General features: G+C 36.0%; 4 protein-coding genes, 1 non-coding gene and 1 pseudogene across 8 annotated transcripts; 1 reads left to right on the top strand and 5 right to left on the bottom strand.

Moving 5' to 3' along the window:
- Positions 1 to 49: 49 nt before the first annotated feature.
- LOC149527197 (uncharacterized) lies at positions 50 to 2146 on the bottom strand (annotated as a pseudogene). Its single transcript, XR_016351223.1, has 4 exons — positions 2093 to 2146; positions 1878 to 1946; positions 893 to 1230; positions 50 to 774 (listed from the first exon to the last, which is right to left on the bottom strand). The product of XR_016351223.1 is annotated as an uncharacterized LOC149527197 (transcript).
- LOC149527198 (small nucleolar RNA snoR101) lies at positions 2056 to 2119 on the bottom strand. The gene has a single exon (XR_016351289.1). It is a non-coding gene; the product is annotated as a small nucleolar RNA snoR101 (small nucleolar RNA).
- A 1860-nt stretch (positions 2147 to 4006) lies between the features above and the next one.
- On the bottom strand, positions 4007 to 5643 carry HMGB2 (high mobility group B2). Its single transcript, XM_021429776.2, has 8 exons — positions 5519 to 5643; positions 5374 to 5422; positions 5135 to 5242; positions 4852 to 4909; positions 4709 to 4753; positions 4539 to 4619; positions 4359 to 4448; positions 4007 to 4268 (listed from the first exon to the last, which is right to left on the bottom strand). Exons 2-8 carry the CDS (start codon positions 5412 to 5414, stop codon positions 4251 to 4253), a joined length of 441 nt encoding a protein of 146 aa, XP_021285451.1. The 5' UTR covers positions 5415 to 5422; positions 5519 to 5643; the 3' UTR covers positions 4007 to 4250.
- A 986-nt stretch (positions 5644 to 6629) lies between these two features.
- Positions 6630 to 9439, bottom strand: LOC110416883 (putative 12-oxophytodienoate reductase 11). The gene is made up of 5 exons (XM_021429010.1): positions 9300 to 9439; positions 8183 to 8323; positions 7801 to 7931; positions 7534 to 7710; positions 6630 to 7382 (listed from the first exon to the last, which is right to left on the bottom strand). Exons 1-5 carry the CDS (start codon positions 9374 to 9376, stop codon positions 6790 to 6792), a joined length of 1119 nt encoding a protein of 372 aa, XP_021284685.1. The 5' UTR covers positions 9377 to 9439; the 3' UTR covers positions 6630 to 6789.
- Positions 9440 to 11361: 1922 nt separating this feature from the next.
- On the top strand, positions 11362 to 13044 carry LOC110417010 (WUSCHEL-related homeobox 8-like). Its single transcript, XM_021429170.2, has 3 exons — positions 11362 to 11817; positions 12156 to 12557; positions 12685 to 13044. Exons 1-3 carry the CDS (start codon positions 11622 to 11624, stop codon positions 12771 to 12773), a joined length of 687 nt encoding a protein of 228 aa, XP_021284845.1. The 5' UTR covers positions 11362 to 11621; the 3' UTR covers positions 12774 to 13044.
- A 279-nt stretch (positions 13045 to 13323) lies between these two features.
- On the bottom strand, positions 13324 to 24284 carry LOC110417333 (RAD3-like DNA-binding helicase protein). 3 transcript variants are annotated; one of them, XM_021429625.2, is made up of 29 exons: positions 23909 to 24284; positions 23696 to 23789; positions 23198 to 23273; positions 22927 to 22991; positions 22765 to 22809; positions 22548 to 22648; positions 22317 to 22458; positions 21329 to 21390; positions 21180 to 21253; positions 21020 to 21090; positions 20331 to 20418; positions 20184 to 20256; positions 19992 to 20087; positions 19524 to 19632; positions 19009 to 19102; positions 18843 to 18926; positions 18599 to 18755; positions 18189 to 18376; positions 18045 to 18089; positions 17778 to 17806; positions 17574 to 17695; positions 17285 to 17332; positions 16127 to 16251; positions 15985 to 16005; positions 15723 to 15874; positions 14519 to 15449; positions 14329 to 14400; positions 13832 to 13951; positions 13324 to 13747 (listed from the first exon to the last, which is right to left on the bottom strand). In XM_021429625.2, exons 1-29 carry the CDS (start codon positions 24255 to 24257, stop codon positions 13721 to 13723), a joined length of 3660 nt encoding a protein of 1219 aa, XP_021285300.1. In that variant the 5' UTR covers positions 24258 to 24284; the 3' UTR covers positions 13324 to 13720. The 3 variants fall into 3 exon arrangements, 2 of the variants coding, with proteins under 2 accessions (XP_021285300.1, XP_021285301.1); XM_021429626.2 differs by having other exon boundaries at positions 13832 to 13939; XR_002445306.2 differs by having other exon boundaries at positions 13731 to 13747; positions 14322 to 14400.
- Between the last annotated feature and the right edge of the window lie 958 nt (positions 24285 to 25242).

The raw sequence follows: 25242 nt of genomic DNA, 5'->3' as shown, positions 1-25242 counted from the left end.
TTCCATATAGCAGGTAATCATATGCATAAGGTAGCCAAATAGAGAAACGTTGAACAAAAGAATTATTGCTATCTGAATATCATTCATCTTATGTACAATCCCTTACTTTCCCCAACGCCTAATATACACGTCTCTCCCCCTTCCGCAAGGGAAAAAAGGAAGAAAGAAACTGTAGTGTGCCCTACCTAGCCAATAAATTTTTGATATGCTAGAGTCCTCAGGACTATACATCATCTGCAACAAATATTCCTTGCGCTCATCAGCTGGGCAACCAAACAAGGCTCTCACCCTCGCTGCGTTTGCAATAAGGAAAGTGTAAGCCTTATGGCGTAACTGTGTATCCACATCTATGTTCACTAATTCTACAAAAACTTCCTGCTCTGAGTAGTAAACAAGTGGTCGTCCCCTCTCAGCTATAACATTTCCCTCACTAATTGCACCTGCAACATCTTTAATTGCTTCCCTTATGCGTTTAAACTCTCTCTGAAATACTTCAACCCCTGGAGCCTTTCATTTTTTTCCCTTTAAATGATGTTGCAGACTGGGATGGCACTTGAGAAACAACTTGACTGGTATCATTCATGCCATTGTCCTCCATGGTCAGACCAACTACATCTTGCAAAGGAATACCATCAAACAATACTCCTCCAATTGAGCTGGTCCATTGACTCCCTTTAGCTCCATCCTTCTTTCTTTATCTTTTGCCAAAAGCATCAACAACTTATCATAATTAGCAATTCTAGTAGTTATCTATTTTTTTGAATCAGGCTTTCACTGAGATACAAAAAACCACAACACAAGATGGAGATTAGTTCCATTAATATAAACATGCTCAGATAGCAGATAATTTAAACAAGAATATATAGGAAGGGGAAAAAAAAGAAAAACCAGCCTTTGCTAGTGCTTTCCATAATTCAGGCTTAGCAGTCCACATTTTAGTGTCCAGACCCCAAGCAAAACCGCCTCTGCCCTTGACAAGGGCATAACACTCATTAAAATTATGCTTCATAGTTTTTAAACGATTTTTCAGGTGACCTTTCTCAATAGCCATCCCAATCTTTTCATGCAATTCATTCACCATGCCATCTTAGTGAAAAGCTTACCGGCCCAGTTTCCCAAGCTCTGTTGGTGCAAGAGCACAACAATGAGAACATCATCCATAGGCTGTGTCCACTTCAAAACATCCCTTTTATTCACATTTACATTCTTAGATTTACCTATTTATCTTACCTGCAGATTATCAATAAGATGTTAGCAATGATAGTAACTGAATGTGTATGCTCACCTAAAGATTGGAAAGAATCAACTATAACCAAGGACTTAAAAAGGGCCTAAGAACAATCATTCAGTTTAAATAGACATTCACTAATTAAATTTAAAAAAAAAAACGTGATCGAAAATAGCAACTGGTGGATGCGTACGAATTGAAAAAAAGAATGACCCAGATGGCTATTCACATTGCCTAGTTGCCTTTAACATAAACTAAAGTGCACCCTTAGAAACAGGCAATTCCAGGATGTGTATTCTGTGTATTTGCAACCAACATTTTTGTTCATGAATGGTTTTCACCCTTTCCATCTTTCAGCAAATCTACATATTTACCTAGTGAATGGTGGCACACATCCACTTTATATAGCACAAGTTGAACAACGGTCATTTGTAGCTTCATTCTGCACTCCATGTATCTATCAAAAGCCTATAATATGCTACTGGAGAAAATAATTAACTATCCACAAACAAAATCTGAGTAAGCTAGCAATCTTTTATATGATTCTTTAGATATCAGGGTAAACATCGGATAAACCACAGCCTCTCAGGCCCCCAACAAATTCTACCAAACATAGACGAAAAAGCCCCTTCTATGCATGCGTATAAACGATATAGGGGTCATCTTCCTCATCATTTAGACAGTTCAAGGGTTCAGGTTTTGCACTACCAGGCACACGCTAGAGCACAAAAGAGATCATCCAACTTATTTCTCTTAAAAAGAAGAAAACAAAAAGACTAGAAAGACAAAGGAAAATGTTATCTTGCAATACAAGGTGCAATGAAAAGGGCATCAGCACATAAACTTGTCAACAGGTGAACTTACCTGAAGTTCAGAGATCAAGTGTAAAACATCATGTGTCCTAACTTTGCACCGCATTTTAAAAAGCCATAACAACATTTTATATGGACTCCACCGAAAAACTACATGGGAAAAGTCCCAAAAACAATCATGACAATCAAAAGATTGCATTACTGAAAGCCAGAAGCCAGAAACTAAGAAAAAGACTGATCAATTACATGGTAAGATTGTGAAAAAGGGCACTTCAATAAACAACACAAGGTTCATGACGGGCACTATTCAAACATCGAAACTTCCTTCCTCTCAATCTTTCTTTCTTGCGAACCAAAAGGAAGAAGCCCTAATCATAAGCATTTAGAGATTTCTCTAATTCCCAGAATACATAAAAGAACCCTAAACCTAGACATAAAACTTACTGAGAGCAATGCGCTGATGAATAAAACAAATTCAGTAATAAAGAAAGTAACAGCAAAGCATAAAATTAAAAAATAAAAAAAAAAGATTAATTTATAAAAGGGAAACCTGTTAAGGAGATTACATGGATATCATCGGTCTCGTCTTCGTCGATTGGAAATCAAAGCCGGGCAACTCGTCGAGAACCGGTTTACTGTCCATTACGGGCCTATCTATCAAGGAAAGAAATATTATTTCCGCCCCTTGTATGCTTCTTTGCTTCCCTTTGCCCGGCCCATTACCCTCAACCCATTTTGACTATTTTGCCTCGCTACTGAAAAATCCAAATTTTTTTTTTCGATAATTAATTTTAATAATACTCTTCCTTTCTTAAATAATTAGTGTTAAATATAAATACTTGATATATTTAATTTAAAAAAATTCATTATGAGAAATCTTTAAAAAATAAAGATAAATGGAAAAGAAACTAAGAAAGAGCTAAACACAACAATTGAGATATTAATGCTATACATTTCTTACTCTCTTTTTTGTATAAGTTCAATTATTACCATAAAAAATATTTATTATACAGTCGAACACTACCATAAAATACCATTTAAAAATTTCAATTGACTTTTTCTAGGAAACGTGATATTCGCAATGCTACATGCTTAACATGAGAATATAGCAAGAATCAAGAATGTATGCTTTGAACATTAACAAATATTAAACCAATTCAATTGGATACGTTGAGTTTTACTAAATTATTATTACATTCAACCCTTTTGTGCTAAGCGTAATTTACTAATTCAGTTGACTCACTCCTCCAACGCTACATTGCCCTGTAAGGGAGGGACTCGACTTCCTTTTCAAAACCAATTGAGCAATTACGATAGGATTGGAGGGCATATTCGAACCCTTCTTCCTTTTGAGTACGTAAACAGCCTTAGCAGTTTATTGTAACTTTAACCAAGCATGAATCTAACTTCAATCTTTGACCAATTATCTAAACATCAAGATATTTAAATACAATCATCACCAACAGTTCAACATAAGCCATATCCAGAAGGCCAGCAGTCTTAAACCCCTTATATGGTAAAAATGTTAATCTTATTTAGCGATTTCGGCTCAAAATTACAGAGCGGGTTTGGTGACAACAGCATGACTAAGACACAAAGAAAATTTGGATTGCAGTGCCGGGATTTACAGTTGATTTAATGTTAAAACATTTACTATTACCAATGCTATTTTCTGAATAACAATAAACACATCATAACCCGTGGAAAAGAAAGCTAGAAACCTTGAAATCAGCAAAGAGAGTTCAGAACCCAAGCTGCCAAATCATCAGTAGTGCGACCTCAATCTTTCAACGTTCATTCATTAATATAATCGTGGTTGCCAAAAACTAAAGAAAAACAATGGGGCAGGTGAGTTGCTCCAGGCGGAACATGAACAGAATTTAGATGCTTTGTCACAGGAACAAATGAACCAGAAGCATTGAAGCAAACAGTGAAAGAACACCAACATGCATGTTAGGTGGACTAATTCTCTACAAAGATTTATCTAAGCCATTCAACTTTAAATCAAAAGTACATTATAGCAGCAGCAAATCTCCCATCTACAACTAATAATTTCTGAAGGTCAAAAGAAACCACAGGATTCAGAGGTACATTTCCCTTAGATGACATGTGCATCTAAAAGAATAACATGGAAACATCAAAGCATTAACATAAGATGATCAAACACTATCACAGCCTAACATTGATTATGCTATCCTCCCTCGACCTTCCTACTCGTCATCATCTTCCTGCATAAATTGTGAGAACCAAATTAAATAAGATCCCCACAATAAGCAACCAGATCAGTGACAACATGAAACTGAAACACTGCATCATACCTCCCCACTGCCTTCTTCATCATCCTCCTCATCGTTGACCTCAGACACAGACTTCTCTGACTCCTCTTCATCATCTTTGGGACCCTCAGCCTAGTATCAATTAAATAAAATGCCCATACTGTTAACAATCCAAACTGAAATTGTCTCTGCTCATTAAATAAAAACAGTTACATCAACTACCTGTCTCTTATTGTAGGCTTTCATGTTCTTCTCATACTCAGTCTTCCGCTTCTCTGCCTTAGCAACAAAAGGTGCTTTTTCCTAAAACCATATATTTGAAATCAATAAGAAAAACATTATTGCCTACAATTTACAGAGATTTTTAACGCTGAAAACAGTCAAATACTTACAGCTTCAGACATGCTCTTCCACTTATCTCCACCAGCTTTGCCAACCTAAACAACCCGAAAGAGAAATACAAATAACAAAATCAAATTGAAGTAAAACGACTGGAACCTAAAAACAAACAACAAAAGACACTGCCCATACTTACAGCAGCCACGGATTTGTTTTTAGGATGATCCTTCTTGTATTGCTCACGGAACTCCTCCCTTGAATCACGAAACCAACATTTACAAATTAGATTGAATATGAAAAGTAAATCAACAAAATGATTCCTGGAAGCTCAATTTTTCTTTGACCATAAAAAAGAAACGTTCAATTCACCTCTTCAATTGTGGTTTTTACGAAGAATATAAACGCCAGAGTTTTCCACGGAGCAAACCAAAAAATTAAAGAAAAACCCACAAATACAGAAGAGATTCGTGAATGATTACATGAAAACGAAAAAGGCACTGGCAGGCCTCTTTGGCTTGTTTGGATCCTTGACCGCCTTCCCCGATTTCCTTCCACCTTTCGTGGCTGCCTTCTTATTCACAGAGAGCCTATCAACACAAATCACAAAATCAAATCAAAAAAATCATACATAAATCCTAATCTAGATCTGAGATCCTAGAACACGCGATCTGAACAAGCTTTCAAAAATACCGAACAGAAAATGATGAGAAAAACTTACTTGGCGCTCTTAGTATCTGACTTGGATTTACCTCCCTTCATGTCGAATCCTGACATTAAAATCACAGATCAGCAAAAAATACAGAAGAAATCGATAGAAAAACGCTAAAAATCGTGGGAAAACGATGAAAATCAATGGGAAATACCTGGTTGGTGAGCTAGGGTTAGGGTTAGTGTTACAGAGAGAGAGAGGGAAAAAAGGGCAAGAGAGAGAGAGGAAAGATATGTGTGAGATTGAGGGGTGAGCTTAGACGCCGAAAGGCGGAGATATTAAGTTGGGGAAATTGAAATTCAATTGCGCACGAAATGAAAATTGGGGGGTTTAGGCGGGATTTGGAAATTTCATGCCAGGTCAGCGATCTGTGTGCTTTTACACCATTGGCTGCGTGACTCCTAAGCTTGCCTTTCATCCCCCTTTTGTGTTTCCTTTGTGCTTCTTCTCTCTCACTGGGGAGATCGGTTCTCTTTTCTCCTTTCCTTTTGTCAACGTGTAAGCTTACATTTTCCGCAATACTGACTCACAGCTGGGTTGGCCATTGGGCTAAATAGGTAAATTCCTTCCCCGAATTCAATGGGCCGATTTCCACTCGATCCAAGCCCAATCCATTCAAAACAAACAAATTATAATTGGGCCAATGAGCCTTGAAGTTTTGATCCATTACCAAAACCTAAAAGAAAAACTTGGCCCAAACCATTCCCATTTTCTTTTTGTAATCAATAAATTAAAGAATATAGTATAAATTTTCTATTAAATATAACCATTTTTTATCCTATAGTTTTTATCCATAAAATAGAGAAGAAAATAGTATGTACCTATATATTTAGAGTCGTTTACAAAAAGAAAATTTAATTCCTAATTTGTAATAATTAAACATTTTTCTCTTTTTTTATCCAAAAATTGGAATAATAAAAATACACTGTGAACTTAAATACACAATATGGTTCCAAATTAATTATCAAGATTATTGAAAAATTATAGACAGCTTCAATAATATTTCGTGGATATCTTATCATCCCATATCTCTTATCAGTTTTGATAAATAATACTCCATTTGTTCCATTTTCTTTATTTATTTTTTGTTCGAAATGTTCCAAGTGGAGGGTAAATATTTTTACATTTTCTATATTACAAATATAATTTTCGTAGTTTTAATTTTTTTCTCATATTAAAAAATATTAAATATCTATATTATAAAAAAATCACATTTTAATATGAAATATATCAAAGTCCAAACTTTTATCTTAACATCCCGAAAAATCAAATAAGCACAAACATTTAGAGACAGAAAATAACAATTGAACGTGATTTAGTACCACGTGTTTTTGAAAATGAATAATAGTTGTTGCAATTTGCACCAATAGAGTTTCTTTTCATGGTACATTATTGATTATTGTCTATAAAAAGAAATCAAAGGGTTTAGTTACCAGTTTCAAGAAATGGATAGTCTGTGTAACCAACAACAGGATCATGGGTGTAAAAGGTGTTTCTATCATACTTGTTAAGCACAGCATCGAGCTCAAATCTCCTTGGTAAGTCAGGGTTAGCCAGGAACAAGCGTCCGAATGCAACAAGGTCAGCACCATCCCTGGCAACCACTTCATTCCCGTCTTCTCTGTTGTATCCACCGGCCACGATAAACGTTCCTTTGAAAGCCTTTCTCATTGGCAAGAGACTGTCCTTAGTGTTTTGGCTATCAAATTGGGTGACCATCCTCGGCTCTATCACATGACAGTACAAAATTCTGAGTTTGTTCAGGGACTGCGCCATGTAAAGGCCGAGGGCTTCAGGGTCTGAGTCGCGACAGTCATTGTAACCAGCAAACGGGGAGAGTCTTAGGCCGACTCTGTCAGCTCCAATCTCGTCAGCAACTGCTTTAACTACTTCTAAAGGGAAGCGGCAACGATTTTCCAAGCTCCCTCCGTACTCATCTGTTCTATCATTCACTTGGTCCTTCAGGAACTGATCGATCAAATAGCCATTAGCTCCATGAATCTCTACTCCATCAAAACCTGTAACTTCGAATCATTAATTCCCAGGACATCGATATGAGCGAATGACATGGGAAAAAATTGATAGTTCTATGATACGAAAGAGTTGGCCATGGATTCCAGGGCTCATGCAAAATGTGTAATCCAAAGTCAAGCTGCAAAGAAATATTACCAGCTTCCATAGCATTTCGAGCTGCCTTTCTGTAGTCATCTACGACTTGGGTTATCGCATCGGCTGTCAATCGGCGAGGTGCAGGAAAAGCTGCAGCTGTTGTGCCATCGATGTGAGTCTTAGCTTGTATAGGTTTGGACGTACAGGAGATCGGGGGCTGACCATTAGGTTGGAAAGCTGTGAAACAAGCAATTGAATTTTCAGTACTGCACGAAACTATTCAGAATTGATTCTGCTCTCGGAGATAAGGAAAAAGCAAAGAATTACAATGATCAGAAGCTCTGCCAGCGTGCCATAATTGACAAAAGAATATGCCCCCCTTCTCATGAACAGCATGCACAATCGGTTTCCATGCCTCCACTTGCTCTTCTGTCCAGATACCGGGAGTATTTGGGTAGCTTCAACCAGATGCCAGGGAAAAAGGAAAAAACAAACAAAGAATCAGAGGATGACTATGATTGGATACAGCCTCTGCTCTCTCTCTCTCTCCAGAAAGTAGACATTGTTAATTAACAATATGAAAGTGTAGAATTTTTATTTGAAACAGAGTAGCAGAGGTCGAACTCTGGAAGCGTCACAACTAGCAGAAATCATAAGATTTTCTACAAAATAGATGATTCCGAATCGTGTAGGAAGGTCTAACATGTACCCTTGAGCAGTTTCTGAAATACCGGAGGCTTCTCCAATCAACAAACCACCTTGGGTTGTTCTCTGGGAGTAATATAAAACAGCATGAGGTTGAGAAACAAACTCGTAAGATCGCAGTCTGGACATTGGTGCCAAAACTATCCTACACAACAATCAAAAGAATATACCAATTATTAACATATGTGCTATCTAAATCTAATATCCATATAAATATCATAGCATCTTAATCAGATAGATTGAAAGTTTTTGACATTTTACTATGTCCTGATCAACCTGCATGCATCCCTTGCGGAGATCATCAGAGACTTGGAAAACAAAAGTCTCTAGAATTATGATAGTAAAAATCACTTAGAAGTTATATCTAAATTCATATACAGAACGTTGGACGTGGCACACTCAACTCCTCCGTACGTTTAAGCTCATGGCATGCCGTAAGTAATCTTCCATTTTGAAGGCTAGCTGAATCTGATTCGACATTGGAGACTCCTTATTCTATTATAAGAGCTTGTGCCCTTTCTATTCCATGTTGATACTGAATATATATTGCTGGAAGGAGAAGTATTCAGGAGCATGAAATTGAGAGTTCAATTTTTTGGCGATGCGTATGTTTGAAAGTCATTCAGAAGTATTTTATAGAAGGGGGGAATGAATTTTTCCCCATTCAAAATACATGCTTGAGGTGCAGAGTAAGCACAAAGTATATTGGAAGATATGCCCACAGCCTTAAAACGAGGGATACCCCAGCCAATATCCCTTTGAAACATATAAACCTGTCTGCCATCAACCAAGCTCCCAATCATAAAGCAAAACAGAAAAAACCCAAGATCAACCCAAAAGACTTCTTTCCTGCTTACAAAAAACATGCAGGAGTAACGAGATCGAGGATTCAAATTAAATTTTGTGATTCGAGACTTGGAAATCATACTACAACTTAATGAAGAAGCTCCGATATCAGAATAAAATACTACTAGCCATTGTGTCCTGTTCTGTACTTTGAAAAGGGAATGTTCCACTCCATTTCTCTAATGAAATCTCATGGATGCTTTTCAAAAAAAAGTATAGTTCCAGTACTATATATACAACTTGAGGGAAATTAAGTTACGTGAGTTCAAACAGACCTGTGAGAGAGACTAAAACTTCCCAGCTTGTACGGTGTGAGGAGGGGGATCACCTCCATCTTCTGGTCTGCCGTCATGCCTTCCCTCTTATTCCCTTCCAAATAAGCTTTGCGGCAAGGACATGGGGACTGAGAAGCTTGTGTTCGGTTTAGACTTATACGACCAAAAACAGAGGAGACATCATGAACCCACAAGCTTAGGATACAAGGAAAAATAACTAGCTTGCTAATATTATTCTTGGTCAATGAAAAAGACGTGTTTAAAAATTCACATTTAGCCCAATCATGAACGAGAAAAGCAACCAAATTGGCAAGTAATATAGTAATGTAGAATCGTGTTTGGGTTTATTTTGTCTTCTATTTTTACCTCTGAGAAAAATTTGTCTTTTATTGAGGCAGTTGACATTAGCACTGGAGGCAACTCAAAATTGTAAAATAATTACCTTATTCTCAACTCTTTCTTGTCTTGGTTGGTGATGAGAAGTTTTCATTTGTTGGCTGCCTAGGAAACTTGAGGATCTTAATAATTGATAAATGGCAAAGGGTGGGGTTCATAGAGCCCAGCATCTGTTGTGGATTAATTGCTCTGACGTTTAATTGTTTTAGCTTTTTTTTTATATAAATAAATAATTAATTCTCCATTTAATCAATTAATAAGAAGATTTAGTATTGAAGTATTTAACTAAGATGTATGATCTATTTAAAGAACATGATTCGAATTCTCTTTTTTTAATTTAAAAAAAATAATAAAAATTTTTAAAATAGTACTGAAAATGCCTTAATTTAATTCATTGTTGATGTACATATTTATACAGAGTCGCAACCTTTGACATTACTTACAAGGGATGCATGGAACCAAATCAGATGCCAAGAATTGATTTGGAAATCATAAAATGTTTTCGAAATGCTATCAAAGTTTGATTGAGGGGATCAAGTGTGATTGAATCACTGTTAACTTGATCTTCTATTGAGATTCACTGCACAACTTGTTGAAAGTTTCTGCGGCTGATGTGTCTGTAATTGCTGTTGCTTGAGTTGCTGCTGATGTTGTGGATGTTAGCTGCTGGTGCTGCTGTGCATTGCTTGTCTGCTTCTGTTATCTGAACAGGACTCAGGAGACTTAGCTAGCTGCAGCTTGTTGAAGTTTCTGCTTCTGTTGTGGATGTTAGCTGCTGTTGCTTGAGTTGCTGCTCTTGTGCTTTGCTTCGAGCAGCTTCTGCTGTAGACGTTAAGAGATTCGTTTGAGCATTGCATGTCCGAAATCAATGGTCTTTGATTCCTCTCAAAGCGCGCATTGTAGAAACACATTACCACCGAATAATAATCTTACACAAAATGCCAGGCCTCGACGAATCATATCATTTGTTACACTCACGAGGAGACACAACCAATCCTTGCAGAATCACCCAGTCATATCCATGAATACAGGGGAATTGCAAAACCAAATCATGGAAGATCTCATTCCAACGAAACATTTGGTCGTTGACTAAGTGGTCTGATTAGGCGTACCAACTTTTGGCTTTGGCCTCCAACAAGATTCGAAGAATGTCCGCCTTTTCTTTTCCTATGCTTGTCTCGCCACTGTGAATCAATCTGGATCCAGTCATCAGGACCCAAGCCTTTGTTTAACTCGCTTGTTTGCTGCCCTGAAATCAGCTAATCAACTCTACAAAGTGAATACAATCCCCTCTTGCGGTCGCTCTATGTTTTTAGTCGATAATTATATTGAATTTTCATAAATTAAGATAAACGAATTATTTTATTATTTTTATTAATTTTTAATATTTAAAACTTATAATTGAACGAATCGAATCAATTACCAATTGGCGTTATCTTTTTTTATTTTCATGGTTATTTTTAATTTAATCAAGTTACCAAAAAATTAAAAGAAAATTCAAATTTCAACGCCCAAAGGCCTCGTTCGTCATTTAATTTTACTCGGAAATTGAAATTCAATTTCAAACGTAGTTGACGGAAATACCCTTCAACGGCTACGAAGAGTCGTGATTGGGCAACTGAAATCCAAAAAGGAGATGAGAAAGTTCCATAATCAGACACGAAGTTACCCGCGCGACCCGGCACTCAAATGCGCTGGGGCTAAGCCAATGACGATGACCCTTCTCTGCTAATTTACGCATTTTTTTGCTCCCTTAATTTCTCGGTTACTACTTTCTAATCAATTACTATTGCATATGCTAGCTACTTGCCATCTTTGCTGCTGATTTCTTCCTCCATAAATTGGAAGAAAGATTCGAAGGGTATGACTCTTTGCAGAGAAAAAGTGATTTGGTGAAGGCAAAAAAGGCCTGACAGGAGAGAGGAAATGGAGTGGCAAAATCAAGAAGTGCAACAGCGAGAAGAAGGGTATCTGCAGTATCAATTTCAGAATGGGGTTTGTGGGAAGGTGATGACTGATGAACAGATGGAGGAACTGAGGAAACAGATCGTTGCCTATGCGGTTATTTCTGAGCAGCTGGCTGAGATGCACAAAGCCATGTCTGCCCATCAGGATTTTACTGGTGGGTTTTCTCTTTTCTTTGCTCTCCCTCCTTTTTATGTGACTCTCATCGCTGTTTATGGTTCGATTGATGTTTCTGTCCATCGACTTTCATCAGATTGAATTAAAGGTGTTTCCGTGTGTGTGTGTGTGTGTATCATACATATAAGATTTCATGCATGAAAAAAAGTTGTTGGCATGGCTCTAGCTTAATGGATGAATAATCAATTTATTTATGCAACATAGGACAACAGAAATGATGCTTATTTACCTGAAATGATTCATGACTTCTTTATAAACTGCGAGTGCTTCTCAATTCTCATTGCTTCTGGATGCTACATCGATTTTCCTTTGGTTCAGGAATAAGGTTGGGAAATCCCTACTGTGATCCAATAGTAGCCTCGATTGGCCATAAGATCACTGCTAGACAGCGATGGACTCCAACATCATTGCAGCTGCAAATCCTGGAGAGTATATATGATCTAGGAAATGGGACTCCGAGCAAGCAAAAGATCAAAGAGATAACAGCTGAACTGGAACAGCATGGCCAAATTTCTGAAACAAATGTCTATAACTGGTTTCAGAACCGGCGTGCTCGTTCAAAAAGGAAGCAGCAGGCCTCTGGTTCAATCAATGCAGAACCAGAAGAGGATGCAGAAGGTTTGGGTACAAAAGAGAAGAGGACCAAACCAGAAAGTCTGGAGTTTATTGATATCCCTGCACAAGGGGTTGAAAGCTTCTATTTCCAAAACCCAGATACAGGTACATAAATGATCATTCTTTTTTGAATACTTAGGATAGTGGTTTTGGGAAGATGAAGCAGGTGGTTTTGGATCAATGCTGTGGCACTTCAGCTTTGTTTTTACAATTTTTTTTTCTTTGTGAGCAGGGATTGATCAGTTTACTGGTAAAGTGGAATCTTCAAGAGGCTATGATCCTTATAATAACCTAGTCGAACAATTTGGCTTGCTCGGATGATGCCTTGGCGATCTCTTGCCATACTTAGACTGAAGCTGCTGGAATTGATAACATAGATATACGTTTGGGAGGCCCTTTGAGAAGGAAGTGTATAACCCGCAGAGAATACTCGACTTGATCTAATTACAGTATATTTCCTTTTTCTAAGCAAGGAAAAGTTGTGCTTGTTTTACAAGTTCCATGTTGATTTCACCTAACGACAGAGTTCATATACTAGACGACATTCTCTTTTCAAAAAATTATAAGAGCGAGATTCTTCTCTTATTTTACTTGTTCAATGTGCAATTTCATAATATTCTCTTAATCATATTTCTCATTACAGATCACCCATTAGAGCGGCTAACGTAACATTTTAATTGGATCCGAATTATTCTAACATCACTTTGTCATAACCATTATCATTTCCCTGTAACACGTAATTAATTCTTGGTTTCTGGGATTGTTCCCCGCCTGTTAGGAAGCATTTAACCATAGCAACAGCCTGTTGATTAATCTAATCAAACATTTTTACCGACTCCATTTATCAATTAATTAGTTTCACAAGAAAACATAAGCAAATACTTTGATATCGAATGACATTTACACCTTCAGTTGATGAAACAATTCATCTTGCATTCTTGTGGCCTCGTAAATCATTTCTATATATACAAATCAAAAAACTCCCTAGAGAAATATACAGGTCATATCCATTCTGGAACTACAAAACTATGAGAGCAAAACCAATACCACAACAAATGTCCTATCAAACGGCTTATCAACAGACAGCAACCTCAGCTTCATAAATTAGGCCAGGAAGAATATACCTGTTGCTCCAGCTGGTTTTGCTCTAAGGTATAAAAATAGGACCGAGACGGTCAATCCACCAAAATGTACGTCTTGCAAGAACCAACATCTCATTAAGCAAGGCTTTACAAAAAACCGAAGAGTTTAGTATGGTAAAGCTATCATTAACCCCTCCTCTTAGAAAGTTTTAGCTGCAAGATGATATAAATAGAAATGTTAGGTTTTGGAGTGGACAGAATGTCTTGTGATTAAAAGCTCAAAGCTTTGTGTCTAACCTTTGATTTTGTAGTCCTCCACCCTCCCAAGTCTGGCTGCTTAGGAGAATATGCAAACTTATCAATGGAATTTAAAATGGCAGTCTTGTCCATGGTTGAGGCATCAACCTGCGACAAATCCTATAACAATGCATTAATGTTAGTGTTTTTAAATAAAATAACAGCAAAAGCAACTTCCATAATTGAAAATAACCTTCAGTTCAATCCGATAATCCTATGGAACAATTGTAGCAAGTCCAGTCAGTAAAATTTTAGCATTCAAAATTTTTTGGAAAGTATGTAATATAGGCCCTGAATTGAAAAGCTCTTTTCAAATGTATAACTAGGTCCTCTTTTACATGACAGTTAAGTGGATAAAGGAAAAATATAAAATTTCTCCATTCTATTATTAACTTTCAGCATTATAACAAAAAGGGAAAGCTGTCTTAGTATTATGACATGTGGAGAAAAAACAAGGAATCAACAGAAGAATCATTATGTCTAATATTACATCTTACTTTATCCTTTGCTGCCTTGTCCTCTGCTGCTTCAGTATTTCTAATTTCCACACAATCAGTGAAAAGCAGTATCTGCAGATGAAAAAGTCAGTCACAGATAAGCCTTTTTAAAATACAAAAAGGGGTAAGACATTATTTGAGGAATCACAAAAATGCAAAGTTCTGAGACACTAAGGTTTAAATAACCAACCTTGTTTAGCCACTTAACATTGTTTTCATCAGCTGCTTTGATTTGCACACCAAGACAATTGTTACAGCTACTGCAGAAGGGGCAAAAGACATTATTGAATACACACCCATCATCTTCATGCCAAATGCCCTGTCCTCTGTCACCTCCAAGAGTTCTATTGCAGAGTCTCAGATCAACCGATGAAATGTCAGTTATTATAACTGGTACAGTTGTTAGTGTATTTGAAGCACAACAAATGAATCTCTCTTTTATAAGAGATAACAGGTAAACTTTTGATGACACAGTCAACGAGCAACTGAGATACAGATGATTTTCAGGGCGGCCTAAAGGGCTTCTGCAGAGTAAACAAGAAATTTGTAATCTTTTATCCATAGTAGGACAAGAAAAAACAGTATTGTCGGTTGCCAATGACTGAGGAACATTTGATTTCTTGGGTTTGTTTTCTGCTGAACAAGTCTCATAACCAAATTCAATTCTGCGCCTGTTCGCTAGTAAGTTATTCTTGAAACTCATAGAACCTGGAATTTGTGGAGGAGTATCAGTTCCTTCTTCATTATCAAGGTTAATGAAAGGTGAACCCATAGATTCGCTCCTTTTATGAATATAAGAACAAACACTAAGATTTGAAGGTGATTCTATTTTTGGTATCAGGCTGGAGGTGTTTTGATTGACGTCTTTTTCAGGGGTGAACATTGTCACAGAGTCATAAGTGGAAGGAACTTCATTCAGGCTTGTTGAAGACATTGGATGAATTAAAAATTGATCCGAAGACTTAGTTGAGGCCTGAATTATAGTTGAACCAGAGTTCCCATCCTTAGATAACGAACTAGGACTAGCAAGAGAGATACTGGAATCCACAAAAGGTGTTTCCTTGACCATGAGTAAATCTGGATCTTCATTGGAAAATGTCATAGGTAAAGTCTGCAAACACCTGCAAGAAGATGCTTCCAAGCCAATTACACCAGTTTGATATTTCAAGTTTAACAAAAGAAAAAAACCTAGTTAGGTACTGCTAGATATAGGAAAGAATATCAAAAATTCCTAAAGCAAGCAAATAATCCAAACACAAATCTCCAAAAGGATGCAGCCAGATATTACTATATCATGATTCACAAATGAAGTGATATGCAAGCATAAAGTTTCCTTTCATTACACTCACAATTTCAGCTTCATACAGTATAGAATAGAGGTGTTGGTCATTTACCGGGAATCTTTTGGAGAGCTACGTTCTAGATCAATATATTCCATGCATGTCTTCTTGTCCTTCTCTACTTGCACACTTGTTTGAATTGCAAGATCAATTTGAGGCTTCATTTGGGGAAAGGTGGCATTGTATTTTGCCAAAGGAAGTAGTTGCTGTCCACAATGATCAGACCGTTTTAAGTTTCAAATTTTCATTTCAGTAATCCTTAGTTTTGATCTATAGAAGGGGCCTCATTAGAGTTATTGAAGTTCAAGTTACAAACCTTGTTCTTGCTAACCAGGTCCTGCAAACAGGTGAAGCAAGAGAAAAGACCTTATTTAACACCATTCAACCACAGCCCACACACACGAAAACGAACAGTTTAAAGAAAAGGAACATATGGTAATAAAGGAATTCAAACGGACCTTGACATCTCTGAAAAATGATCTTAGCTCCTCTAATGACTTCTCAAAACTTTTGTAGCTTCTAATGGATGGCCTTAGCCACTTTGAAATGTACTCTCTATTCTTTTCTTCTTGAAAACGTGAATCTGATCACCAAATATATTTTCAATTCTATGAGCATATAAAAAAATGTGAAGAAATTACTATCTATAATGTTATGAAAAATACAATCTCAAGTGCAGCAAAAGGCCACAAGCCAAACTGTAGTCATACAATTAAATGGTATCAGACCTTACATCACTCAACTTTTGTAGGAAAGCATCTAGTAAAAGACCGTAGAATCACAGCTATTAACTAATAGTAATATCTTCACAGGTGTAGGAGCATTGTTTCACATATTTAACATACAAGGTTGATGCATCAGTATTACGAGGTGTAGTTAACAAAATTCTCCTGACAGGATAGAAAATTGAGAATTCTACTCCAAAGATAAAGATTTGTTTTTCTTACCTTGCAAACCTCATCCTTTCCACAAAATGCACAAAGAGAAAACTGTTGCTAGACTTAACCCAAAACTGGGTGGGAATAACAGACCTTTTATTGTACATGAAGTACCTATCTAGCAATTAGATATCCAGATGCCTAAAGCATTTCAGTCAAGGCAAAGCAATAAACCATCAATTGGCACTCTGCTTGTGACATAGATTTCCCTAGTCAACATCCTATCCTAGCCATCAACATTTTCAGGATAAGATCATTTCTAACTTCCAAATCTGCTCAGTTACCATGACTAATAGCTTTCTAGATGCATTTTTAGACTCACTTTGAAAAGCCTAGATGTATAAAAGCCAAAGGAACTAGAACTAACACAAATTCATGGCACCATATGCAGTTGCATCAATAATTTCTGAAGAAAAAAACAATCTATAGGAATGATGACATGTAACTCCTATAGACCATACAACATTGCTAATTTAGCTAGTTATGTGTATATAAAGATTTTCCCTTCCTCTTTTCATAGTTCATTTATGTCATTCTAGCATCCACTATTCATAAACTTGTGTGATAATTCAAACCTAGAAACATTTTCACAAAAGAAATAGAATAAAATAAAATTAGTTACTCTAATGATATGCAAATCACAGGAAACCACATGGATCATCAAATTCAAAATATTACCTAATAGGATGATGGCTCCATAGTCAAATTTATGACGTATACAGCGTCCTGCATAGTAAAAGGTAGTTATCAAATAATACCTCTTTGAAGGACATAAGAATTAGGAAGTTTTTTTTTTAATAGGAGATTTAGGGAGAATATATGCTTAAATTACATAATCAACTATCTGTATAAAATCAAAATATTTTGCACATACTTGAACTTACTTTATATCAAATCACCTAAGAAACAAGTACCAGAAGAATGAGCAAATATATAATTCTCAAGGTTGGAAATATACAGGGCATACCAAGAGCTTGATTTAGAGCTCTGAAGGCTTGGTGGCAGTACCACTCACTTCCACTGAGAAGGTTTTTAGATGATTTGTAAGTGTTATTATATTTCTTCTTTAAAGCAATCTGAATATCATTTCTGCAAAGACCAGAGGAGTCAGAAAAAACGACAAATGACTTATTTATGTTTGAAAACATCATCAACAGGTAAGAGTACATACATATTTGGAAAGGGAATGCCAACAACTATCTTCGATAGTCAAGAACTCACAATTAACAGTTAAGAATCATAAAATAGAAAATGATTTTGTGCTCCTAGAGGAGTAAGCAAATAGCGGTTATTAGAAGGAAAATAAACACAGCTGATATATCCAGAGCTACGAACTTCCAATTTTCCATACAGATTTTTTATGGCCTCAAAAGCACCAATTTAATTACTGAAATGTAAGACAAGAGGCACAAAAACTTCAAAGTGAGCAAAAGGATACCACCACTCTAGCATTATCATCAGCAAAATCTATGCCTTCTGAGACCTACAAGGAAAATTTAGGAATCAAATTTTAGTGAAGCACATAAATGTATTTCCACCATTAGAAGTACCACAAAGTGAGAAGGAAAACAGTGATGCAAACCTTTCCTCGGAAAACTGCAAGAAAAGCAGCACCTTCACGGTTAGTAACTTCTGTGGACTCAATTGCATTGTGATCTGCTTTTTCAATCCTTCTCTTTCTCCCAAGACCAGGTTTCTTGCCTCGAGACACTGAATCATAATAACCTTTCAGAACAGTGTCAAATTCTTCCTGATTACCTCCTCTTGGCTCTGCAGAAATACCACCAATCAGATTTTCAAGCCAATATGAAACATCCAAGCATGAACAATGTGAGTTATAAATTCTGAGCAAATCAGGCCATCTTTAACATCAACACAAAAGTCCAGCCAAATATGCACAGAAACATGAAGTTTTAAATAGCATTTCTGACAAGAAAATCAACGATATGCTAAACCACATGAGATCTAGGAAAGAGGCACAGAGTGTCTTACCAACAAAAAGGTGCTTTCTTGCATTAAGCCGTGACCATTGGCCAGTTTCACGCCAACGCTTGCAAAGTTTCTCCATCAGCTTGTAACTAGGGAAAAAAATCAGAGAGCCACCTGGAACAATCTTGCAAATTTCTTCTAAGGATTTGCCGAGTTCATCCTTCAGAACAACAAATACATATATGCAAATGTCAAATAATAATTAATTCTCGATCAAACAAAAAAAATGACCCAAAATACAGCATACCTGGAAAGCATATGTGTCTGCTGTTTTGTAAGTTGCATCCAATCGATTATTACCTGGACCATGGGAGATTATAGCAGACCACACCTGCAATAGAAAAGTTGACTGAAACAACAGTGGAAATAAGAATTGATGAGCATCATAGGCATGAGGAAAATAAAATTTTTACCTGGGATTTAACATCAATAACATGAGGAGCCTCCAAACAGTTTCCAAACTGAACTCCAAGTTCAGATGAGAAGGAATTCATTGGTGACAATGTCCTAGATTACAGAAAATTGTTAATGAAATTACAAGTCAAAAACACTATATGGAAATGCAAGTGAGCCAAAGAAACCAGTGAATGGAAAAGGACATAAGCACAAATATGAAAACCTTCACTAAAGTGCAGCTCAGTATCAGACATCATAATTGGCAACTTTCTTCTTAAAGGTTGGCACACTGATGGGATGGCAGAATATATTATGTGCTATCAATCAGATTTCAGGAGAAGATATCCATCCAGATAGCTAGAAGTAGTTAATGGCTTTATTACTTTGACTTGGTTAATGTGACTTGCTAGAAAAGTTTTGGATACAAGATAATAAAAGCTTGCACAAAGCTGCAAATGCTTCTTTATGATGTAGAGAAGGTTCATTAATGCAAGGCATGCAATTGAAGTGTTCAAATAAGGACCATCCTTACCCAGATGTTAAAATGACAGACAATGAAAGTTCAGCAATGTCTCTGAAAACAACCGCTGGATTCAAGCACCACAAACTTAAAGAACATGTCCAACTGCCAAAAGCATTTTCTGTATGCAAACACTATCAATAACCTTTCTAGTTTAATCAAAAGAACAGAAAACACTATGGTAATAACCAAAAACTGAGTTCTCTAGTGAAACTTTTTAACTCATAGCAATGAAAGGGAAAAAATAACAATTGAAACCAATAGCTAAAATGCCAACCTATTGTTATTATATCCAAATTCTTTGTAAGCTATGCAACTTAAATCTGACTAGATGTTGATAGCCCAAATATCAACTATCTCATACACTAATATTAACATGGCTAAAATTTTCTCTGAAAGTTTACTCACAACACGAGAAAGGTACTGTCTACATGAAAATGACAGAATAAAATAATAGTAATAAATTCATTAACCACTTACTGCCATCCTTTTTAACATATCTTTGCAGAGCAAGCTGATAATCAAATATGTGAGAACCATTCCTTGAGAAGAAATATGTCAGTGAAGAGAACAGCCCTGTAATGCATTTGTTGATGTAGTCAATCCCAATATTAAGACTTCAAGGGTTATTAATTAGCTTGGAGTACACACATGAAAAAATTATGATTTTACCTTCCAAGGTTATGACAGACATGCCACTTAAATGAGGTTCGGCGGACTCTGTATCTGAAGCAGCTTTGATTGCCTTGAATAAAATGTGGTTCATAAGCAGTATAAAACACTGAGAATCAAGACTCAAAATATTGTTGAGTATGGTACCTTTGTTGCACAATCTAGCAAGATGGGGAAGCATTGTTGTGAAATGTTAGCTTCTTGCAGTTGTCTTAATGCCTTGTCACCAGTCCAGCTGTAAGATATGATTATAGAAACATAAAAGACCATGGAAATCAAATGCTAACAGGAACAAACATAAGAGTCACACCTAACAAAACTTACTTTAAAACTTTCAATATTATTTGCAGAAAATAAGGTGAAAACTGCCATAGTTCCCTTGATTTCTTTATGACAAAGAAAACATAACGTGTCATAAGAGGAAAAACATATCATCCCCAAAATTGTTATCTTATGGAGACGGTGTCTTCCATTTCCATTTAAATAGTATAAAAATGAAAATAAAAAACTTCATTAGTGGGAAGAACAGAGAAAAGAACAAATAGAAAAAGGTTCATGTACACAAGAACAGTGAATAAGAAAGTATAATTTACCAATCTAGTTTCAATGTTGATTGCAGAAATAATGCAATTTACAGAGTACATCAAGCTTAGAAAAGTTCAAGCATTACATAAAGTTAGTCCAAGACGGTCAGATCTTAGAGTAGATGTTACCATGAATGTAAAGAGTGCTAAACAGAAAGAAAAAGGCTATTTAATTATCTTTGGCCAAAATGGCACTCCCACAAGGAGAGATAAGACTAACTACAACATAAAGAAGCTCTTTGCAAAACTTACGAGGAGAAGTAGTGCTGAAATTCATGCTTTTCTAATGTGCTTTTCCTCTGCTCAATCCAACCTATTAGGTCCTACACTTCCACAGCACCAATTATTGTAAATAAAAATTAACTAATGTTATGTCAGACCTGATCGTTGCACAAGAAATGACATTCCTTACCTGTGTCATTTCATACAGTGGTTGGTAAATTGTGGCGTCGATCATGTAGAGCTGCTCTAGTTCCATCTGCAATTCTTCCATAATGTATAACTGCTATAAGAATTAGAATCCTCATATGATAAATAAGAAGTAAAAGTTTCTTAACGTACTGAGCAAAGCATCTTCTTCAAGATTCACACTACCAGCATCGCGAGCAATATCCTCTATATTGCTGTAACAGGAGAAACTCTTTTGATATCAGATCTTGACAAACAATTCATATACACAAGGAAATAAAATCTCAGTCAGTCATCCAAGATGGGATGAGAGTTCATTTCTAAACTACCTAACTTTATTTACACATCTAATTTGGCAAGCAAATAGGCATCCACTGACCATTATAGACAAATCATTCTCCAAAACTTCAACAATGCTAGCATTCTAAAGAGATCTTTAGAATGTGCCTTGGGCTAAACAAAATCAAATCTATTACATCTTTTTATTTAGATGTCAAAAATGAAACACAACATCAACTGCAGCATAAATTATTCACCATGTAACTGTCAGGAAATCATAAACTTTAACTAACTGATTTTTTGTTAGTGGCACTGAGATTGCAGATTCCGGAGGAGTTTGTGTACTACAATAAGAGAAAGCAAGGTGAAATAAGGAGAACCTCCATCTACGTTATTCCCACCAAGAAAGAAGTCTATGACTGGATAATTTGGATATCAACCCCACCTCAGTTTCTAGGCCGAGGAATTAGCAACCCTTCTTTTTTATTGGAAACAGTTGCATGATCACTGGTCTGTTAGGAAATTATAGAAGAAAGATCTACTACAGATATGGTTACAAGAAAAGAAGTAAAAATGAAATGTTGACATACTTGAGCCTTTCCTTAACCATATAAAAGCAATAAAAGGTCAAAGATAATGTAACTTTATGGTACATCAAATGCTTTCAACCCCACAAAAAACAGAAATTCAACTACCCCAACTCAGCCAAGTTAAAGTGCAGAGCAAATTCATAGAAATAATTACTTGTTTTCCTTATTCAAAACCTAATTTGATTATCTAGAATGTTTGCTTCTGCCAAAATTTATCAGAACTCAAACAGATGTTTATCAGAAAATGATTGAGGAAGTTAGCAGAGACATACTGAGCTTCATCAAGAACTATAATGGCCCCTTTAATGTCTACATCCATTGCTCCTCGAATAACAGGATTGATGATGTAGCTATACGGGCAAAAAACTAATTGTGCATCATCAGCCATGGAACGTGCAGCATAGTATGCACATCCTGGGAAATGAAGAGAACCCTCAGAATGATTTTGAAGAGTGACATGGTGGCAGAAACATATTTCTAAAAACAGAAAAGAAAAGAAAAACCTTTAACTATTTGTCCAACTTTGACAAGATCTTCAATATCATGGACCTCATGGCAGCCTCCTTTCTGAAGTGAGGGATGACATTTGACTTTATGCATATTTCTGCATGTAATGGGTAATTTATTATGGTTATACTCTTACTTCAAGATTGACAGTGAAATCATGGACAATCAAGGCTAAGTAACTATAAAAGGATACTGAACAGAGAAACAACTCACTTAAATTCAAAACATCCTTCCTCTCGATTGCTCAAAAGCAGCTTGCTGCCAAATTTAAGTAGCATCTTTAGTAGGAAAAAGTAATGGAAAACAAAGAGGGAGAAGGAAAAGAGAAACCAAAAGGAGAAAATAAAAAGAAATTTTAAGGTCCAAAAACTGCACCATTCTTCATCAACATTCTCCTTCCCAAGAACATGTGGATTTGTGCAATAATTTTTCCTTGAAGCCTGCGAAATTTTAAAATGAATGGAAAGTCAACAAAATTTTCCATAATTTTGAAGTATAATGACTAGAATAATGGCGTAAGCATAGAAAGAGTTTTTTGGAAACATGACAACTAAAATCATGTTTTAAAAAAAAACCTCTATCAATGAAATTTTTTCCTACTAAAAAAAAGAAGAAAAAGTCAAAATGAAGATTGGGTAAAACATACCAATACTGCCATTGGCACTCGGTAAGAAGTTTTCCTGTATTCACGAAGCACTTGAGAAATTTGTGAATGTGTCCTCCTGATATTAATGGGAAACCACAGTATTTAAGTATCAGAGCCACATCCAGTTATACAAGTTCCTGTATCTTTTTATACTGATCAGTGCAGTAAGAATGTTGGCTCAGTTATCAAAGAATATAACAGCTTAAACCATCAAAAAGTCCAAACATATACCAACTCCAAAAGCAACATTTTATATCACAAAAAATGAATGAAATAACCTTTAGTATCCCGTTTACTCAACATGCACCATCTATCTTTATTCCGTTACTGCTGCTAGGCAACAAATTTTGACAACAAGTACTAATTCAGATTATTTGAGAACCATAGCCATACTTGAGTGATGGTTTGATACCAAAAAATGAAAAGAAAGAGAGCTTAAATGGACAGTGACCTCAAAGAGAAACCACTTAAAGACAAATAAAATAAAATAAAACTTACGAAGCATAATATATCGTAGGAGCCAACTTTTTCTTCTTATTCTTGCCATTCGCTGATTGTTGAGGTGGCTCTGAAATCCCTGATGGTGGAACGCCTATGACAATAATCAAGGTCCATCATGCAATCTTCAATATTAAAGAACACCACTGATAATCCGAATTCAAAATCGGAGCAACACCGGAGATCATGCTGAGAAAATAATACAAAACTTACTTGAAGGTTGCGTTTCAGGGATAAAACCACCGCCGTGACCGAGAGGATCGGTGGTGGCCTCCGGTGCAGGTGTGGAGTGAGACAAACAGCCTTGGAGATTCTTGAGCTTATACTTCTGTTGCCAGGCCAGAGTGGAGCACAGAAGCGATAGCGATTTGCCGGTACCGGTGGGCGACTCGAGCAAGGCGTGACAATGTCCGTCTTTCTGAGCTCGATCCAGGGTTGATATGACTCTGTACATGAAGGTGAACTGCGTCCCGTACGGCTTGTACGGGAATTCGACAGGAATTCCCGCAATATGATACACAGTTTTAGGATTGAGGTTGGCCCCGGCTGCTGCAAACGTCATTTCTTTGGGTTCCAGAGAGAGTGGATGGAAAAGTACATGGACGTTTAAGACTAGGGATTTTGAAGTGGGAAATGAGGTTTTGGCGGGAGTTTTCGGCGAATTGCTTTCGATAGTGGCGGTTTTTCCTTTTTCATTCCTGCTGTTTTTTGAGCGAAATAAAAAAGGGCCGGAAATAAAATCACCATACGCCAGTCAGCCCGTGGTAACCAGAAGCCCATCAGGTAGTGAAAATAGCCTAGTTTCGAGCTGGATCTGCAGTGGTGATAGCAATAGCTTTTTTATCACGCCCAGTTTCTTTGCCACGTGTCGTTGTAAATGTTTAGGCCTCTTCTGAATTAAAGATCGGCCCATGTTTTATCTCTCTTAAAAAAGATTATATTATATATTTGTACATATTGATCTTCTGCATGTTGAAAGTGGTTTTTTTCAAAATAAAAGTCATAAATAAAGGTAAATTAATTTTGGTTGGGAGATAATAACATTTTCATAATACAATGAAAAATATACTAAGTTTTTTTACCATACAAATAGAATAAGTAGAGAAATAATTATAGACATAATGCATAAAGAAATTCTTTAATTATTTAAAAAAGTTCAAATTAATGGTTTTTTTACTATATTTAATCAAGTTATTATATTTTTAAAATAAAATAAAATATTATAATTAATGATTAATTAATTATAATTAGTCATAATATTATTTATCATTTTATACTAAATAATATTATCATAAAATACTAATATGTTATAATAGATGATAATATATAACATGTTAATATGATATAACAACATGATCATATGATATTTTTTCATATTTCATGTTAATTTTAAATGAATATAAAATGATAAATATTATTTTTCACTTATTAGTTATAATGATTTATTTAATCAAAATTAAAAATATATAAATTTGATTAAACATGATGGAAAATTAAAAGTTTATTTAAAAAGTTTTTAAATAAATTTGAAATTTTTTCCGACTGTT

The sequence above is a fragment of the Theobroma umbraticum genome, unplaced genomic scaffold (genome assembly GCF_002168275.2).
Source record: "Theobroma umbraticum cultivar Fairchild unplaced genomic scaffold, ASM216827v3 scaffold_51.0, whole genome shotgun sequence".
In the NCBI taxonomy this organism is placed as follows: domain Eukaryota; kingdom Viridiplantae; phylum Streptophyta; class Magnoliopsida; order Malvales; family Malvaceae; genus Theobroma; species Theobroma umbraticum.
The sequence above is the reverse complement of the archived record's forward strand: the minus strand, read 5'-3'. Positions and strand labels throughout refer to the sequence as shown.